Raw genomic sequence first — 20,952 nt, 5'->3', positions numbered from 1 at the left:
CAACAAGAGTTTTAGTCAGCCAAAATTGTGATAATAATGATACGGCTTAACCCTAATAATGATGTCTAGACTCAGATTTATATCATAGGTAAAATTATACAATGACAAGGATACTCTTAGTATCCTCTATTACACCCCCTTAATCTGTGTAGGGGGAACCACATGCAAATTGTACCTAAAAAATTCAAAACGCTGACCAGATAAACCTTTGATAAAAATGTCAGCAATTTGTACATAACTCAATAAGGACATAATCTACAACTAAGTCACCATGAGAAACACACTCCCGAATAAAACGATAATCAATCTTAATGTGCTTACTATGATCATGATGAATAGGGTGATAGGTGATGTGTCGTATTTTTATATAGGTTTTAGTTGCATTTAGGTTGCATTCTAGTAGCATTTAGGTGTATCTTAGTTCATAATTGCATGCTATTACTTAATCTGCAAAATATTACTCCTCTTGTGCGTTTTTGGTATTATTTGATGAATTTCAGGTATCGGGAACATAATTGAAATATCATTGGACAAGCTTGAGTACTTAGGAGCAATTAGAAGCAAACTACATTGATAAGGATCATTTTGGATACATTTGAGTGCAAATTGGAGCTAAGTTGGAGTTGGAATTCATTGATAGAATTGTGGAAATCGGGTCATGTTCACTCCTTTATCCATAACTTCTGACTTGATGTTGATATTGGGTTTATTTCACTGGCATTGAAAACTAGGCTTGAAGAGTTTTCTAACGATAGGTCACACGGCCCAAGGCGAGTTGTATTATGAGAGATATGGGCTTCGAAAGTTGGCCCAGTCTGCCAGAAACTTCTTTTGCGCACGCGATTTTGATAATTTCGACCATTTAATGATTTATTTGGCTTCCTTATCTTGTAATTCGGTTCCCTACTAGTTTTAGGAGTTAGAACTATATATTATAGGTTTTTTAATTAGAGAAGGACATCTATTACTCACTTTTCAATCTCACGTTATTTTTCCTCTCTAGTTTTATGCCCTAGTTTTATTTCCTATTGCTACTTTGGAGATTCAAGATTCAAGCTTTCATGTTCACCTTCAATTCAATCAAGTTTTATTCTCTCATCTTCTCTTTATTATTATTTTAATTATGTTTTCCATTATGTTTATTGCTTTTATTGTCATGATTAGTGAGTAGTCTTTTTATCTAGGATTGAGTTGAACCCTAGTATATATGGATTGATCATGTAAATTCTTCTATGATTCCCATGTTATTAAATTATATGTTTAGGGTTTGACAAAATTGTTGTTATTGTCAATTGTATCTTGATTTAGCCCTAGTTTTATATTACCAACAAAAGTTGGAGTTGATAGGAATAGTTGTTCGATGCTAAATTGTTATTTTATTAATTGAGTTCATCAAAGAAAGTTGGGTCTAAATTTAGATAATCTTGTTATTAATTTGAATTCTCCCATGAAAATAGGTCAGAACTAGAATTAGGAATTATTTGACATTGATTCTTAATGCTTCTAATTATATGTGTAAGCCATGAAAATAGGAGATATGCATGTTAGTTAGGCCTTTTGGTATCACGAAAGTGAGTTCTAGGTATTGACGAATGACCGAGTATTTAGTTTCGATTCGCAGTTGTGCTTTATTACTGAGTCATAAGGGAATGTCAATCTCGCCTAAGCTATAACTAAATAACTGGGATGTGAGTTGTAGTTTGATCAACTCATACTAGTGGTGATGCTTAATCTTAGTGCTTTAATTATCATATTCACATAGTTTGTCATATTTTGTTATTAGTTTAGCCTTAATTTATAGCTTATTCCCCATTTCTGAATTGTGTAACTATTTTGTAATTAATCAAGTAGTGCTTAATCTTACACCTTCCTGAGTTTGACCTGTATGTACTACAACACCGTACACTTGCGGTATTAAAATAAAAATCTTAACAATGGGATAAACCTTTCCTTGACTATAAGCTTTGAGAAGCACCTCCCTCGATCGATTGTCCTTAACAAAAACATGAGAACCATTAAAACTCATAGTACAATTGTTATCTTTAGCCAACTTTTGATCTAACATTAAATAAATTTTAATGTTAGGATAGTGATAGACTGAGTTAAGAACAAGAGGACGATTGTTAGAGTTTAATGTGACTATGCTAACATGTTTAACTGGGATTTGAGTATCATTTGCTACTTCAACAGATATTAGACCAGTATAAGTAGATTTTTTAGAGAAGATACCTGGATCGTTGGTCATGTGAGAAGATGCTCTGAAATTTGGAAACCAAGTAGTTTAATTATGCTCACCAGTGGTGTAATACCACTCATGATTGCTTTAAAGGAATTTAACAGGCTACTCATTCCAACAAGATACATCTTTCTTTTAGAGAACTCATTTTCTTAGTTACTCCACAGTTCAACGTGCTTGGTTGGGAGTAGTCCAAGGATTGGTGACCTCTTAATAAGTTTCTCGGGATGCGCATGAGTGAGGACAAAATGTGCCGAAAGAACTTTTGTTGGTTATTAGGGACAGATGTTAGCCTTGGATGTGCATTGGCGACAGTAGACTCAACTCCGGATGGGTCAGGTGTTACAAATGGTATGAGAGCAACCTTGCAACCGCGTGCTCATCGTGTGGATAATTAATCCAAGGTTAGTCGCGTAGTGGGGGAGGATTGTGGAGTTATATCACTGGCTGCGTGTCGAATATGTGATTAGTTTCCAGGATGGGGAGACCCACAGACCGTATGCCGAATATGTGGAGTTCTCAGGCGCAACGAGGGCATTGCTGTTTTCAAGTGGGGGTGTGCGTAATACCCTTATGATTGCTTGAAAGGGATCTAGAAGGCTACTCATTCTAACAAGATGCATCTTTATTTTAGGAAGCTTAATTCCTTAGTTAATCCACAGTTAAGAGTACTTGGCTGGGAGTAGTCCAGGGATGGGTGACCTCCTGGGAAGTTTCTCAAGGTACTCATGAGTGAGGACAATATGCGCCTGAATAACTTGTGTTGGTTATTGAGCATAGTTGTTGGCCCTGGATGCGCATTGGTGATGATTTAATCGACTCCATATGGGTCGGGTGTTACAAATGTTATTAGAGCAACTCTACGACCGCGTATTGATCGTGTGGATAATTAATCCAAGGTTAGTCGCCTAGTGGGGGAGGATTATGGGGTTATATCACTGGCTGCGTGTCGAATATGTGATTAGTTTCTAGACTGGGGCGACCCACAAGTCGTTGTGGCCGAATATATGGAGTCTTCAGGCGCAACGAGGGCGTTGTTGTTCTCAAGTGGGGGTGTATATATATAATACCCTTTATGATTGCTTCAAAGGTATTTAATAGGCTACTCATTCCAAAAAGATGCATCTTTCTTTTAGAGAGCTTATTTCCTTATTTACTCCACTATTAAGCGTGATTGGCTGGGAGTAGTCCAGGGATAGGTGACCTCGATCCAAGGAAGTTTCTCGGGGTGCGTATGAGTGAGGAAAAGAAATTGTGTTGGTTATTGGGGACAATTGTTGGTCCTGGATGCGCATTGGTCCGAAGAAAAGTGTTCATAACCGTGGTGAGAGAGTCATAATCCTTCCAAAGACCCATGACAGTATGTTAAATTAAGTCACGCGAAGAGACATGGGACAAATCGCAGCAAGAGAATCAACAATAAGCTTAACGTCACGCAAGTAAGCATCCATGGATTAACTTTTAGTCTTATAGACATGTTGCAAAATACTTTTCAATTCCATAGAACGAGCCAAACTAGCATTCATAAATCGAGATTGGAGTCGAGTCCATATGAGCATAGAAAACTTAAAACCATGCACCTTGACAAGCATTTCTTCGGACAAAGTGGCAAATAACCATGAGCGAATAGTTTGATCAATATGTAACAATGATAATTTGATCAAGCACATAAATCTCAAGCATAGCAATAGAACCATCAATCATTTCTAATAATCCATGGGACACTAAAAAGGATTCGAAGTGAGTAACCCAAGGTAAATAATTTTTAACAATCCGAAGAACAGTAGTACAATATTTTAAACATTAGAAGTAGTTGTTACTAGGGTGGAGGATAATGATGCAAGATTAGGTTGTGGAGTGAAGAAACCTGACGGACCACCATAATCGGTGGGCGTGTAGTGTTGTGGCAGCAATCCTGGGTGGCCAATAAATGTGGATTCATCGAAGGATGGCTGCTGTTGCAAGGAGAAGTGATGCCTGCGAGACACAAAGGGACCTGAGTAGGCAGCCCCGAGCAGAGACACAATAGCCTCGAAGAGGTGCCATGGCATGGGGTGCAATGGGGTCCAAGCGAACCCGAGAGAGGCGCCTAGGGTCGATGCGCCAAGGGTTGTGTGTGGGGCGCCAAAGCCTAGTGCGCCAGCAGTGATGCTCGGCTGTGAGCCCGGGGTGATGGAGGAGGGCACAACAGCGTCGGAAAATTCTGACCCAGATGCGACGGTGGTGGACATTGGCGGTGAGATCACGACAGACGTGGAAGCAGAGGCAGAAAGGCCGACCATAGATGCTAAAATGGAGGGTGCGTGATCACACAAAATTTTGTGAGAGCGGAAGCGAGAGCACCAAAGAATGAATAATAGGGTTCAAAAGAAAACTTATGCTCTTGATAGTTGATACCATGTGAGAATAATGATAGGACTTAACTCTAATGAGTGTGTCTGAACTCATATATATGTATATACAATAGTACAATGACAAGGATATCCTTAATATCCTCTACTAAAAATCACAAAAAGAATTATGTAAACGAGGTTGACATTCATATGATTTTGAGTGACTAAATTTGTACCTCTCTGATTTATATGAAGATGACGAGACTAAAAGAAATCATTTTTTCCCTACCTAAGCCCATAATTTCCAAAATGAGAATGCCCTACTCTACTCAAATTTCTTAAACTATGATCAGCATAAATTGTTTATGAACTTTGACAATCACCAATAATCCCCAGAAGAGCATTTGCTAATGTCCAACTATAATCTGACGTCTATTGATCTCAGAAAATTTCTTTGCAGCAGTGTGACAATTTTCATCAGAACAGGTTTTCCTTGAGAGGTGGAGATCAAACCAAATGTGATGCTAATCTGACGCTATGAACTTCAGGGGATTTCGCTCTTTTTCTGGCTAATTTAGAAGGACAAAACTTCACTAAGTTCTCAACATACATATTCTCCTCGATCTTCCTCGAAATTATAGCAACTGCACTGCAGATCTTATTGATCTCATCATGAGATTGATCGTGATTCATCATTCATGAACCTGTTAGTTTTGCCATTGACCTCAACCATGGTGCATCCCAATGTTCTTTCTAACTCATTTTTCTGCATAATCTCAATTATCCTCTCGTCATCTTCCCACCTCCCTAATTCAGCATACAGATTAGAAAGTAATAAATAACACCCGATAATATCATGATCTAATGATAGAATATGCTGAGCTGCAAGCTCAGTAGTTACTTCATCTTTGCTATTTCTACTTGCAGCTAATAAAGATCCCCATATCCTAAAAGTTGGAATTAATGGCGTATGTTCAATAAAACTCAAAGCCGAATTCAAACACCCTTTACGACCTGATAAATCCACCATACAACCATAGTGCTCAATTACAGGATCAATACCATATTCCAAATTCGTTATATTGAAGTACTTCCAACCCTCCTCAAACATACCAGAAGTGCTACAAGATGATAATAGGGACACGAAAGTACTTTCATTTGGCTGAATTCCCTCTGCTAGCATACCATTGAATAACTCTATGACGACATTTCCAAAACTGTGCAAGCCATATACCAAGATGATAGTGTTCCAAGAAACAACATCCTTCAGAAAGATAATGTCGAGCAATTTCCGAGCACGAATGAGATCACCACATTTGGCATTCATATAAGCAATTGCATTCGAAGTATGGGCATTGAAAGTAAGGCCTGATTTTATAACATAGCCATGAATTTGCTCACCTTCTCTTAAGGAGGATAATTCAGCATAGGCAGGCGAAATGCTGGCAATTATCAGATTTATCACAGCTTCAGGTTGAAGAATGGCTTTCAAGAAGCTTTTAAACAATTTCAAACCCTCACTATAACTCGCATTCTGCACATGAGCTGCAACCATGACATTCCAAGATATTAAGGTTTTCGAGCTAATTTGGTTGAGCAGAAACTCGGCTCAATGAAACTTCTTACACTTACCATACATATCAATTTAAGCTGTCTCTAGGACTACATGTGAATCAAACTTTCTGATGGCAAAGCCATGAACCGATTTACCTAGCAGAAGAGTTCGTGTTTGTGCACAACCAGGAAGTAAGCCTGTAAGTGTATCACGGTGATCTGTTCAGGAACTAACTTATCATCTTCTTGCATCTTCTTGCATCTTCTTCAAGCAAGAAAATGCTTCAAGGGGTAAGGCATTCAAGACATACCCACCTATCATAGCATTATAAGCTCCAATACTCCTCAGAAATATGCCACTAAAATACCTTTCAGAGTACTCTAAATCACTACACTTATTATACATGTCAAGTAACGCCATCTGAAGTCTGAACCATTGCATCCATATCAAGGCCAACAACCATAATAACCTTACATTGAATCTCTTCCCTTTTTTTAGAAAGCATTCTATAGAACAAGCACCAAGTGCACTGATGATAATAAACCTATCTGGCACCAATCTAAACGCCTGCATACTGCGAAAATATACCAGTGCATTACATCCATCACCAATCGAAACGTACCCGCTGATCATTGAATTCCATGATACCAAATCCTTAACCATCATATCCTTGAATAAACTCTCACCATTCTCCACAAAACCAAGCTTAAATTGCATAGCAATAAGCACATTACAAATGTAAAGATCCTTACTTAGTCCTCTCTTTATCAATTTAGCTTGAATTTTCTCCTTTTCATCCATTAACAACAACCAAGAACAAGCTTTGATCACAAAAAGGTAAGTAAAAAATCAGCAGTAACCCCATAAATTGCATCTTGTAATAATAACAAACGAGCATCCTCATACAAACCCATATCAACTAAACCTCGAATTACGACGTTCCAAACAAAAGGATCTCTCTTAAGTCTTAAGCATATTATCAAACAGGTGAAGTGCATCTTCTATATACCCATTTCAAACAATGAACAAATAAAGCGAGCTTGTAAGATCAAGTTACTATCTTTCACTTGTTTTCCTGGATTAATTTTACGTCTCATTTGGTGGTTCTTCAGGATTGAACTTGAAAGATTAGGCTTTCGTAAAGGGTTTGCGGTTTTGTTACTGATATTGCTTGATACAGAGTTCGTTAACCTGTAATTTTGGGGAGGGTTAAAAAACACAAAATGTGAGTAATTTAAAAGAGAAGGCATGTTAAAGTTTCAAGCTTTCCTGTTACAATTTACACAAGTTGCTGAAATTTGGACATTCTTTTAATCCATGTACATCTCTGATCTCTTGTTTTGCAGCACTATGTTTTCTCAATTGGCTTCACAAGACATGGACTGCGAGTCTGCGATTTTATAGAGGGGATATTTCCAAAAAAAATGGTCGATTGGACATTCTATTTTCGCCTCCAAGAAAAAATTGCATATCAAGTGACATTTTTGTAATTTACATGATATAATCGTAGATATTTAATGCATAGTCGTGCTTAGATTTTGTTCATCGTAAAAATGAATTGGAATATTGGATTGAAGTTCCTTTCAATAAAAAAAAGAGAGAGGCATATAACTTGAGAAATTTCCTACTATCTCTTTTTTTAGAGTATGGGGTTAAAGATAAAATATTGGTTAAGTTAGAAGTATGTGGTAGAGAAATGTTGTATTATTCAATTATTATTTTTGATTCGATAATTAAGGGTATGTTCTCTTGCACTTATTTACAGTTCAGTTCAATTCAACTCTGGATAATACTTTTACTCTCACATATCACTACTTATTTCAGTTTAGTTCAGTTCAATTATTTTATGCTGAAGAGAACATACCCTAAATAGGAATTTATACCATAAGCAAATATTTACACAATCTTCCTAAATTGAAGTTGATGAGAGTCGAACAACTGACTATGAGGTTAGGAGGCAGAAATTTTAACCATTAGGATCCGACATGATTCTCATTATCTCTATTATATAAGGGAAGGGGGGGGAGCAATGGTGTCCTCTTTTGAAACGCCTATTTTGGCCCCCCTTCTCTTTCTAAATTACAAAAGAAATGTAAAAATCAAAATACCGAAAATAAATTTACAACACTCACTTACAAATCACTTAAAAGGAGAAACTTTACAAATCACCCATACAATTGAGAAAATCACGTTGTAAAAATCACGCAAATCACTCAAATAATCAGGAAACTTTATTAAAACTTAAAATTAATATACAAACTAAAACTAATAACCTAGAACGTCAATGCATACAAAAACATTTACAAAAATTTACTTACAAATCACTATTCTCAAGAACCATTCACAATTAATGGTGGGTCATGATAAAAAAATAGAGGTGTATTTATAGTAAAATCAGAATTTAGAAATTAGACAAGGAAAAAAATTATTTACTTTTTTATAGTGTTTCCTATATGTAATGAAACTTTTACATATATTTGGACGTATTTTTTTCTATTATATAATAAGTAAAAAGGTAATAATATAAATATCATTCAAGAATTAAAGTACAACATATCTCTATTGTATAAGTGAAGGGGGGAGCTATGGTGTCCCCGAATGAAGAGACTATCTTACCCCCTTCCCATTCTAAATTACAAATTCACTTACAAATCAAAGGGGGCTTCAAACAAAAATATCAAAAATAGAATTATAATAATCACTCACAAGTCAACTAAAATAATAAAATTGCATAATTTAGGTTATGCAAATCACTAAAATGAGGAAACTTTACAATAACTTAAAAATTCACTTACAAACTACAACCTATGAAAAAATTGACTTGAAATCAAAGTGTCTACTTTCTTTACAATTTATGAAGTTGTACTTAATTCAAAAATCAACAAAAAATTAATATTAAAATCATAAATAAATTTAAAAAAATTTATATTTTATTAATAGAATTTAACTTTGAAAAGTAAAAAAAAAAACAAAAAGAATGGTGAGAGACTTAAGTGACATAAACTAAACCAATAAATTTTGCAACTAAAACCAATTATACTTCGTATGTCTAATGTTCAAATTTTGACTCTTATGCCGAAGAAAATTGAGTTTCTGTTCGAAAAAATTCAAACACGCATCGCGTGCAAAAAATTCTAATTTAACATTTATTGAAGAACTATACGTAGGTCATTGTTGAAAAGCGATTGTTGTTCATGAGGAATATTGATCTCATTTATTACCAGTTTACCATAGTGAATTAGGGTAAATTCCCTCAATGATGCAACAACATTTACATGAATGTTTTGAAGAGAGGTTACAACGGATTTGGTGGGCTATTACCAAAAAAGATGGTTTATTTTGGATTAAGGGGTTGGGTCGAGCCTATTTATAGGGTCAAAATTTATTCCAAACTAATAAAAATTGGGCTGGGAGAATTTGGCCTAAAGTTAAATAAAATAAAACTAAATACATGTTATGACTAAATTTCATGTTCGAGGCTTTATTAGAGATGACGTTGGGTAATGTACCCTACTCATATCTGTGGATCCAGATTAATTTTTAACGGATTTGGGTCCTCAAATTTTGGACTCTATACATTGGGGTAGGATCCGGATCCTCCTAAAAACGGATCTGGATCTAGTCCAAACTTATTACTCGTATCTAGATCCGTTTATCCGTTTCTATAATAATGTTATTATTATTATTATTATTATTTAATATTATATTTCATAATATTAGTTATTACATGTAAAAACAGATTTTTGCTTTGATTTCGAATTATTGTTCTAATTAATGTGCGATTTTTGTGCGAATTTACTGGATAATTGAGTTCGAAAATTGGGTTGATAATTGTTAATTTTTCAGAAATAATTGATTAATCTACAGTTTGATAATTGAATTATTGTAAATAGTTGAAATGGTTATTTTTCATAAATAAATGTAATTTTTGGTTGATATTAGATTACTTTATTGTTTAAAATCTTTAATGTGAAAATTAAGATAGTGTGAACAAAATAGGCAAGGACTGTTTTGTATCCGTTTAGGACTCGGATCCGTATGATCAATACGGATCTGGATCCTCATTCTTATTACCCGATGGATCGGGATAGGATCTGGATCCTTGCCTAAAAAAGGATATGGATCCTAGAGAATCCTTTCCAGATCCTACACATTACCATCTCTAGGCTCTAAGGCTCTGAAAAATCAATATTGTCCAATATCAAATTTTTATGTCGGGGCTTGTGTTAATAGTCAAGATACTACTCTCTACATCTCGTAATATAATGCTTGTTTCTTTTTTACACGGTCTCCAAGATGGATTTTTGTTCTTGGATATCTCCAATTTTTTATTAATAAAAAAATATAAAAAATTGATATTATGAAACTACAAATTGAGATAAATCTAGCAAAATACAATATGAGTTTGTTTATATTATCGAGAATATTTGGTAAAAGATTTTAAAATTGAGTTTTTTTTTTGTTAGAAACAACCTTTTATAGTCACGATTTTGCGAAATCAACCTTTTAATTTTTTTTGCAACTCACAACCTTAAACAAAAAAATTTTTGCGAGATGAAACATTTTTCATTTTTCCGTCATTGACCATTAACTTTTTGTCATTGATTGTGAGTTGGTTTACCTCCATCTCTTACAATTCATTTCCCTCCATTTTTAAGCTCTATTTCCTCTTATTTCTCTTATAAACTCTTAGCGTCCCAAATCTATTTTTGCTCAGTAGATCTGAAATCTCTCTTGGCCTTCAACAGATTTAGGGTTCTTGCTCACCAAATCTGAAATCTATCTTCCTCTTCAACAATGGTGAAATGTGAATGTGGTCTGCAGTGGCTACAAGGATTTCTTGGACACATGATAATCTGGGGAGAAAGTTTGTGGCTGTCAAATTCTATAATCACTAAACTGGACAAAAGGCTGCAAAACCTTCAATGGAAACTGCAAAAGGAGAATGATGATGCCCTACTCTTGGATAGAGTACATAGTGGCATATTAGAGTGTTAATGGAAGAGAAATAATTGAGGGAGAGAGAGGATACAAAAAGATTTGTTTTATTTATTAGGGTAGAAAAGAGAGGGATATAAATTGTAAAAGAGATGGAAGTAAGCCAACTCTCAGTCAACGGAAAAAAGTTAATGGTCAATGACAGAAAAATGGAAAAGATTTCATCTCACAATTTTTGTTTGTTTAAGGTTGTAAGTGCAAAAAAATAAATTAAAAGGTTGTTTTTCACAAAAAAAGTGACTATAAAAAGTTGTTTCTCACAAAAAAAAAACTCTTTAAATTTGACCCACCAAATATGAAACAAGTACTATATTACGTCGGTGGAGGGAGTAATAGTCAATATTATGTATTGGTAAACATGAAAGTCAACAGAAATGATTATTAGAAAATACATGAAATGTAATTATACTTTAAATTAACAATAGATTATACATAAAACAAGTTATATACATACATGACATGATCACCAAATTATAAGTGATACATGTTGAATCCCAATTCAATAGTGACTTTAATTTATTTACATTTTGACATAGCAAATTAGCAATATATATTACATATCATGTTGGAATCCATGGTAAATTGGTACTAAATAAGATAACAAATTCACAATCACACACCAAACTTCATAACGTACGCTTTTCCCACTTCTTCCTTGCAAGAAAAAGCAGACGTTACAAACAATTATAATTGCATTGTTGTTGCAAGAAATTGGATGGAAGTTGCAGTTTAGTAAACGCCAAGTTATAGAGGTTGAACTGAGGGATTGACAACTGTGAAAGGCTTCCTATAGAACCATATACTCTCGGGTTTGTAATTTGACCTTCTGCTGGGTCGACCCACACTTCCAACAGCTGGTTGATTCAAGTAAGCATATTTGCTTTTTGTCCACCTACCATTTCAAAGATTAAAAAATGGCAAATATAAGGAAATTTTTGGGGCTGAATCATCTTATAGAAGTGCGGAAGTAAATAAAAAGCTCAAATGCGTAAAAATATGTACGAAAAATTGGTTACAAAATTCGATCTTTTTTCTTTTGTTTTCTAATTAAACCAATAAAATTGAGAAGTTATAATTAATTTTCTATTAGTTGAGGGTATAATTGTAAAAGAGAGTGGACATAAAGTCTTCTCATCTTCAATTTCTAGGATTGAATGAAATCCAATATTGTGTGTTTTACTTGTTAAATAATTCCTTATTTAATGAGAAAAACCTAAACTAGGAATATCTCTATTTTTATTTTATTTTTTTGATTAGGAAATTAAGTCAGCCCAAAGGCTAACCCCTACAAGGCTACTAGCCTGTAGGAAACACCAACACATTGGCTGGTAAGGCATGCATAACATGCAAAGGAAATACCCCAACATAATGCTGGGGTAAGGATTGAACCCCTAACCTCAAGGGCCAAGGGGAGCGCTCTACCCACTTGAGCTAACTCCTATCCTTAACTAGGAATATCTCTATAATACATGTTACACAGCTATGTCATCATAGAAATTATATCGGAATTGCACTTGTCGTCCCATTCTCGAAGGTAAATATATTATTGTTCTATAGACCACTTTTTTTAGAATAACTACTAACGAGATTTTAGAACAACTGCACTATGAGTTATTATTGCTTTGTCCACCCTAGTGGTGAATGGTATACTTGGTCGATTTAGTTTATTGTAGATTTTTCGAAAACGAGTATGATTTAATATTGTTTAATTACTTTTTATTTTTCCTTAATACTTATTGTAAATGTCGTTTAGCTTCAATTAATAAAATTTCTCTAAATTTTTTTTAATAGTATTCATTAATTTCTGAGGTGGTCCATGAATCCAAATTCTCCATCGGGATTACGACCTACTATGATACCATCACCAAAGACATGACGACATTTTCTACCAATGTTAAATCGGTATGGGCCTATGACTACTTGCACCCTGTTAGAGGTGATCATGGACCAGGACAAATTATGACAAACCTAGTCATACAATATTGGGCAGAAACCTTAAATCCTCCTTTCATATCCTTAAGATTCCTTTCCTTTTCCTTTCTCCTTCCAAACCAAAAGACCCCTAAATTTTGAAGTCAATTGGGTAACTGGGTTGCAGTATTTGCGTTGAAATTACAATTCAATCCATACTTGTAACGTTGTCAAGAATACGTTTTTGCATAACAGGGATATAGTTTTATCAGTGTTCTAACTACCAACAATTTGTAAAACCAACTAATTCAGGCAGCTACCAAGTTCTGAGTTGACATTTCATCTTAAATTTACAAGTTTTAGAAATTGAAAATAACAAATTTCTTTTAATCGAAAGAATCAGAAACTCAAATAAAACATAACTAAGAAATTATAAAACTATACTAGTATATTAAGTCATAAATAATAACAAATTAAAGAGAAGACTTACCAATCCTTAATTCCCACACGAATCTCTTGATTATTATATCCACAATTCTTTTCAGTGATGATGCTAACATCCTCCTCTTTGATCTTATCTTCGTCCAACTCCAAGCTCTCTAAAAATACCATATAGTCCTCATCCTGTACAAAACACCATATATTTTTGTTTCAAATAATCATCTAATTGTTGGCTTAAGCAATATTAAGTTTATTTAGTCAAGAAATGAAAGATATGAACCTACCTTAAGATTAACCTATACTTCCTCCGTTCCGTAAGAAGTAAAACGCTTCTTTAAAAAAAACTCTAACAAGTGTTTCACTTATTATGGAACGGAGGAAGTATAGAAATCTCTATACTATACAATATAGATATTACTATGAATCAATACTAAATGAAAATTAAGTACTAAAAGTGATATAGGATGAATTACAGAGAAATGACTAGCTCTGAGACGTGCAGCAGCTTTGATGGCAGCAAGAAAGTGTTCCTCTTCTTCAAGTCTTTTCTTCCTCCAAAACTTCTCAATCTCTCTCCTTGTATAGCTACTCCACCTTGGCCGCGGAGGCGGTGGAGGTGGCGTTGGTGGGCATTTTGGTAATTTCACTTGCAGCTCTTTTTTGTCAAATCCCATATTTGATAAAGCTCTTTTTCTATAGTTTTTCATCAGCTCTAGTGCCAACTTTATTTCTGGATAAGTTGGATATGAAATAAAGTTGGAATGAATTATAAGAAATATTCAATACTCTTCCTAACTTAACTTAAATCTAGCTAACTTTCTAACCAAACGTTCTAAGGAATTTTTAAGTATGTGAATATTAAATCACAAGTTATGTATAATCTTTTGGTGGAATATTCATCATTCATGTATATTGAGAAATTTATGTGAAGTGGACTGATGGCTGCGTATGACGTCAAAATTATATAAAAAATGTTGAGTGTTAGGTAAGTTTTTGTATTTATTTGCTTTGACACCTTCTTTTTGTGGAAGACTAAAAGTATAGTCTTTCTTTGTCAATAATTTTTTTTGTAAAGCATAGAACTCTGTATAATTTCTATTGAAGATAAGGACGCACCAGGCCACAGCCACTAGTGGAACCGCCCATTAAACCTTGTATTGTCAAGTTGCTGAAACATACAAAAAGGTCAACTGTATAAGATTCTTTTTTTCTGATGAAGGTACAATTGGCCCAGTACACAAAATATCCCCTAGATTCTCAATTTACCTAATGACATAAGAAAATCAAAATGATAAATTGATAACTAATTAGTTTTGCGTCTTTTTAAAAAGAAAATCGAAAATTCTTTATTTTCATTTTTTCGTTACTGTTGTAAATTCTATGTAGTACAATATTGTCCATCTGATTGGGGCCGTGAAATGGGTATATTACTACATAGCACAATGGTTGTATAAGATATTTAGATTTGAGTCTAGGTCTTCCTTGAAAAAGATGACAACTCTTAGGTGATGGTTTAATAATAAATACATGTTTGCTAACTTTATTAAACTCATTATACCACGACTTATTACTAGTTACTTCTCTCTGTTTTTTTATCGTTCTTACTTAGAATCTTGAGTCTTGACACTATTCATACTTAGAGAGAATCTTCTCAAAAAATTTCAATTTATAAGAAAAAATATAGTCATGTGGGATCTTGTTTGATTCGTCTCAATTAGTACATTATTGATATTTAACCGTTATAATTTTTACTAATATATAATGAAAGATATTTAAGTTCAAATATGTGCATTTGAAGATGTTCATATGAAAGTGAGAAAGATAGAAAAAACAGAGGGAGGTCTTGTGAAAATTTATTAAATTGACAGCTTTAATAGATGAATTAATCATAAATCATAACCTGAACAATAATAATAGGTTTATTTCACTAGCTTTCTTCATAAGCAAGATGACAAGCAAAAAGCATCTTGCATAAGATTTATTTACATTGCGATATTTTTTAACCAATAAGAAATTTTGTAAACTTATATTTCAAATGTTTATAATCCAAAACTTATGAAAGTTTGGTTCTTCGGCGTAAAGTATAACTCCAACCAAGTTGAAAGAATAATAGAAAAGGCCTTTAAAAAATTCAAACGTTAAATTTTGGTTGTCTTCCAATTTAAAGTTTTTTTTCCACCAAAGATATATATAGAAAAAAGAAGCTCAAAATTCAGGAATTTAATTTGAAATTAATTTTTGGTCTAATGATTTGAGTTGAAATAGTAAAAATAATATTATTGTTTCTAAATTGTTAAATAACCATATCAACTATCTTCAAAGTACTTTATTATTAAGAGGGTGTTCAGTGTACTTCATCTTTTTCCTCCATCTCTCAAATTTCTTTTGAGACATATAAACTAGTACAGTAATAGAGTATAAAACTATTTCTATTACTCCAACCATCAACTTAAGCTTTTGGTTTATTTTGTTGGAGTATAGAATTTGATTGTTGCTGCTAGGTTATTAGAGTTTAGTTTTTAGGGGTGTTAGAGTTTAGTTATTGTTGTTAGGGCCTGTTCTCTTCGGCATAAAACAGCTGGACTGAACTGAACTGAACTGAACTGATCTGAATTGAACTGAATTGAACTGAAATGAATAGTGATATGTGAGAGTAAAAGTATTTTCAAGAGCTGAACTGAACTGAACTGATCTGAAATGATCTGAACTGAACTGATCTGAACTGAACTGAATTGAACTGAACTGAACTGAAAATAAGCTAGGGAGAACAGACCCTTAGTTAGGTTGTTAGATAGAATTTTAGCATTAATTTATTACTAATTGTAATTAGTATAAATAGGTAGGTTGTAATATTGTTCTCCAAACTCAAGCTTCATCAATGGCTTCCCTTCTTTCTTTTCACGATTCCCTTCCCTCTTAAACACGAATCTTAACATGGTATCAGAGCGGAAATGATCCTAGCTCGTAAATACCGCACAAAATTCTTATTCAAACCAAATCTCTAATGCATCATAATTTTCCCCAAAAATTTATGTTCGAAGTATTCTTAATTCACGCTCAAAATTTGAGCAATTAGGATTCAATTTACCCATTTATCATGTAATTTCATTCCCAAAATATCTTTTCGAACCTTGAATCAAACAGTTGTTGATTCTTGAGCTCCCCCCCCCAATATTTTAGGATTTTTCATTAAATTGCAAATCTGATTCAATCGCTTGATTAGACCAATTAGATTGGTTTGTTGATAATTGAAGACTTAAATACAATTTTTCAATTCAATTTGTGGGTGTTTGAGATTAAATATTCTCCAATTCAAGATTGTTCTTCGGTGTTCGTCTTGGTTTCCAGGTTTGATCAAGCTGAGCGAAATTTTTCTGGGTCGTAATAAGTTATCTTCTAGTGAATGTTTGTTGGATGATTGAGTGATTCAGATCTTTGTGTTATTTTTCAATTTTGTGTCATGTTGTTATGGGCGTTGAATTGACTCTTCTTGTTGTTGTATCAGTTGTACTATTTGATGATAATGGTGGTTCCTTAGTGCTGATTGATATTTGTTCTTGGATGAACATTGAGTTTAACTTTATAGGAGTGCAAGTGTGTGTTATTCTGGAAACTAGGTGGTGCTCAAATTGTTGGGGTGATTCGATGATTGTATGTCTGCACAAATGAAACCAAGTGTTATGTTGACTTGGTAATGTTTGTTGTTGTGAAGTGTATGATGGGTTGATGATGGAGGTTGATTAATCATGATTTGTTGAAGTTTGTTGTGCCCTCTTCTTGGTTATTGATCTCAGTTGTGTACATATACATTTTTTGGGTCATTATCTCATTCTTCTTTCTTGAACACATATATATCGCTTCACATATTTAATTTGTCTCATTTCTTTCTCAATTTTCTCTTCTTACTCACATCTAAAAGTTTGTTTTGCAAGTATTATTAGTCAAATTGTCGAGGTTAAATTTTCAGAGAATCTAAATGATATTCTATTGTTGTTTTTTTGTGATCAATTTCATTTGATAGAATTGATCAAATCTTATGAGATCTTATATACATCAGTTTTACTTGACCGTTCGAGTCCACTTCTGTGGCTCTATGAGGTCAGCTTTGTAAAAGTCATTCGAGTCCATTTTGTGGCTCGGTGAGGCTAGTTTTGTTATTCAGACCCATTGCCGGTCATTTTCAGACCCATAGAGGTCATTTCTTTTGATCCAAAGTGATCCTTTTGTGACCCATATATGGTCAGTTTTACTCATAGGAGGCTTTGTTATGCCCATTAGAGGCTTTCTTGTGCACATAGGAGGCTTTCTTGTGACCCGAAGTGATCTTTATTCTTTCTTTTTTTTTTTTTCTTTTCTTTTCTTTCTTCGCTTCCTTTCTCAATCCTAATTAAAGACACTCTTGTTCCATATTTATTTCTTTCTCATGTCTTCTCTTCTCAAATTGGAGTTATGTACATTTGTAATTGATGGGTTGTCAATTGATGTAGTTGGAGGATGGTCTATTGTGTAGTATTCTGGTGGTATTTGGACTTGACATGGCTCAAGTGTAGTTGTGCTAAATGTTCAGATTGGACACTTTCTTAGGACCCATTTGAGGTCTTTTGTTGTGATCAAATATTTGGTGTGTATTGGTGCATTTGGTGCATTGGTGGTTAAGTGTACGTGTTGGTGTGTTTGGAGGATTGAGAGTTGATTACTATTAGTTCAACTGGTGGAACGTAGTTTGGTGTTATTGTAGACTTGAAAGGTGCCCACAGATGTAATCTGGTAATTTGATGTCATTTTGTGGTGGTTCATTCTTCTGGTCCTGGAGTTCATTCTTCCTATGACGATTACATCGAATTTCTACCAACATGTGCATTAATGATTCATCTGATGCACAATTTGGTATGGTAGTAGCTTCATCTTCATCTACCTCCAGCAACAACTTCTATGAATTCATTATTTGAAACTGGAAAGGTTTTTCAACTATTTTCAATTTGAGAGGGGTGGGGTCGGGTGGGGGTGGGGTGGGGGTATTGGAGTATGGAGTTTGATTGTTGTTGCTAGATTGTTAGAGTTTAGTTATTGTTGTTAGTTAGTTTGTTAGATAGAATTCTAGCATTAGTTTTATTACTAATTAGAATTATAAATAGGTAAATAGGTAGGTCGTAATATTTCTATATCACTTTTTACATAATAATGAAATGTAACCTCACATTTTCTCTCTCTCTCTCTCTCTCTCTCTCTCTCTCTCTCTCTCTTTCTCTTCTCTTGTTTAGTTTCGTTACTGTTCTCCAACCTCAAGCTTCATCAATGGCTTCTCCTTTTTTTTTTCATGATTTCCTTCCCTCTTAAACATGAATTTTAATGGATCTGATCCTTCAACATTGTACCAGAGCCAGTATAAAACTATTCATAGACTCCAACCATCAGTTCAATATTTTGGTTGAGTTGATCCTTTGACTGTTTGACATAGGTGTTTGTAGTGGGCTTGTTGAATAATATGAGAATTAACCATTAACGCAATTAGAGGTCTTTATACCATCCCAAAAGAATTTAAGAACTATAATTGAGACAATAAAAAATGAAACAAGCGGAAAATGTTTTGAGGGATACAGACATACAATATCTTGGATAAACTGATGTTTTCCTTGAGCTCATAATGTTTCTATAATTGGTCGTCCAAGCAAAAAAAAGCTAGATAAAGAAATTTGTGGGTGGTACAAATAAATTAGCACAAAGGGAGAGGTGGCAACTCAGTGTAGTACCACCCCGAATTATTGGGCATTGGTCAGGGTTCGAATTCTCATCCCAACAATATGTTGGACATTTACTTCTAGGTTGTTTAGTCTTATACCCAACCATTGAATTGGTTTGCCCTATAGGCTAGTAGCCTAGCAGGGATTGGTTTTCGGACCAATTATCTTTTCTAATAAAAAAACAAATAAATTAGCACATATAACTACTCTGAAGTTATTCATACTCTATTCCGGTATTCCCTTATAGAAAGAAGAAGCTAATTAACTTCTTTTCGTCACATATACTCCGACATATCGTGAATAGTGGATACCATTTGACCTAATTGGTAAAGCCTTGTAAAAATAGTACTTAAGATTTGAAATCAAATTCCATCTATATCATTATGTTTACGCTCTTACAACACAAAAGAAAAATAGGGGATTGTTAAACATCGCCCATAAATTACTTAAAATCGCCCAAAATATATTTTTATAGCCCAATTTACCCTTTCCTCTTTTCTACACTACCCACCACCCCCACCACCACCAACCTTCTGCCATTTCACCTTCTCTTTTCCCCACCACCCCACCACCACGTACCTTCCCACTATCACCGTACCGTCGCCGCACAATCAATCCTCCAAACTAAACAGAATTCTCTTTGAGTTCAATAGCAGAAAAGGATTCCTTTTGTTCGTGTGATTGGAGCTCTAATTGAGTTTCCAGAATTCTCTCCTCTTCGTTCGCCATTGTTGGAGCTTCGCGAAGCCGTGGTGCCACGACTACGCAGCCACCTCGCACACCGCAGCCAGCGAATTTTTTTAAAATTGTAGAACGTCCCGGCAGAACGTTCAGCCCATGGGGCGATAGTCCGGCCAGGACGTTCAGCCCATGGGGCGATCGTCCGCCCAGGACGATCAGCCCATGGGGCGATCGTCCGCCCAGGACGATCAGCCCATGGGGCGAACGTCCTGGCCGGACGATCGCCCCATGGGCTGATCGTCCTGGGCGGACGATCGCCCCATGGGCTGAACGTCCTGCCAGGACGTTCTACAATTAAAAAAAAATCGTGCAGTGTGCGAGGAGGTGGCTGCGACGTCACGCTGGGTGAGGGTGGTGGTACGTAAACAGTGAAGGAGAGAGAGAGAGGGGTAATTTCAGTGGAGGAGTGAGGTGCGTGGGTGGTGGTGGTGGACGAAGGCAGGAGGTGGAGTGGATGGTGTTGATTTAAGAAAAAAAATAAGGAAGGTTATAAATGTAATTTCATATTTTTTTTGGGCGATTTTAATTAATTGTTGGGCGACGTATAGAAGTTCAGGAAAAATACTCCCATATATCACAACTGTCCAAAAGTCGGTATAATATAACATGGCCAACATATCCATTGATAGATCTAACCCACCTTGTATTTCTAATAGGCCCACGAGGAGGACTGTATGCCCAAGGCGGACCAATGTCCATCGCATTGATTTGATAGTGCCCACTGATTAGTGCCAATTTTCATTTGGGCTCCATTTCTCAGAGAAGATTGATTATGGTGTCAAGTCTGTCAACTGGGTATTCGATTTAGAGGCGTAAGAATTGCTAATATGGTATTTGGGACTAACATATGGGCTTTGGCTGTTCTTTGTATTTGGACTCATTACCAAACTGAACTAAACTGATCTGAATTGAACTGAATTTTTATTTATTCAGTCCAAAAGAACAGAACGTTAGTGGTGTAAGTTGATTTTTGAAAAAAAAAATGTTAACCTCTAA

The 20,952-nt window shown here is 34.8% G+C and overlaps 1 protein-coding gene and 1 pseudogene across 1 annotated transcript; both read right to left on the bottom strand.

Moving 5' to 3' along the window:
* Positions 1-3,991: 3,991 nt before the first annotated feature.
* LOC104904195 (pentatricopeptide repeat-containing protein At4g35130, chloroplastic-like) lies at positions 3,992-8,111 on the bottom strand (annotated as a pseudogene).
* A 3,414-nt stretch (positions 8,112-11,525) lies between these two features.
* LOC104903886 (uncharacterized) lies at positions 11,526-14,480 on the bottom strand. Its single transcript, XM_010692016.4, has 3 exons — positions 13,948-14,480; positions 13,524-13,657; positions 11,526-12,014 (listed from the first exon to the last, which is right to left on the bottom strand). The coding sequence occupies exons 1-3, from the start codon at positions 14,179-14,181 to the stop codon at positions 11,867-11,869; spliced, it is 516 nt and encodes a 171-aa protein (XP_010690318.1). The 5' UTR covers positions 14,182-14,480; the 3' UTR covers positions 11,526-11,866.
* Between the last annotated feature and the right edge of the window lie 6,472 nt (positions 14,481-20,952).

Source organism: Beta vulgaris, chromosome 9 (assembly GCF_026745355.1).
Source record: "Beta vulgaris subsp. vulgaris cultivar EL10 chromosome 9, EL10.2, whole genome shotgun sequence".
In the NCBI taxonomy this organism is placed as follows: domain Eukaryota; kingdom Viridiplantae; phylum Streptophyta; class Magnoliopsida; order Caryophyllales; family Amaranthaceae; genus Beta; species Beta vulgaris.
Note: the sequence above shows the minus strand (reverse complement) of the source record. Positions and strands in the feature narration are given on the sequence as shown.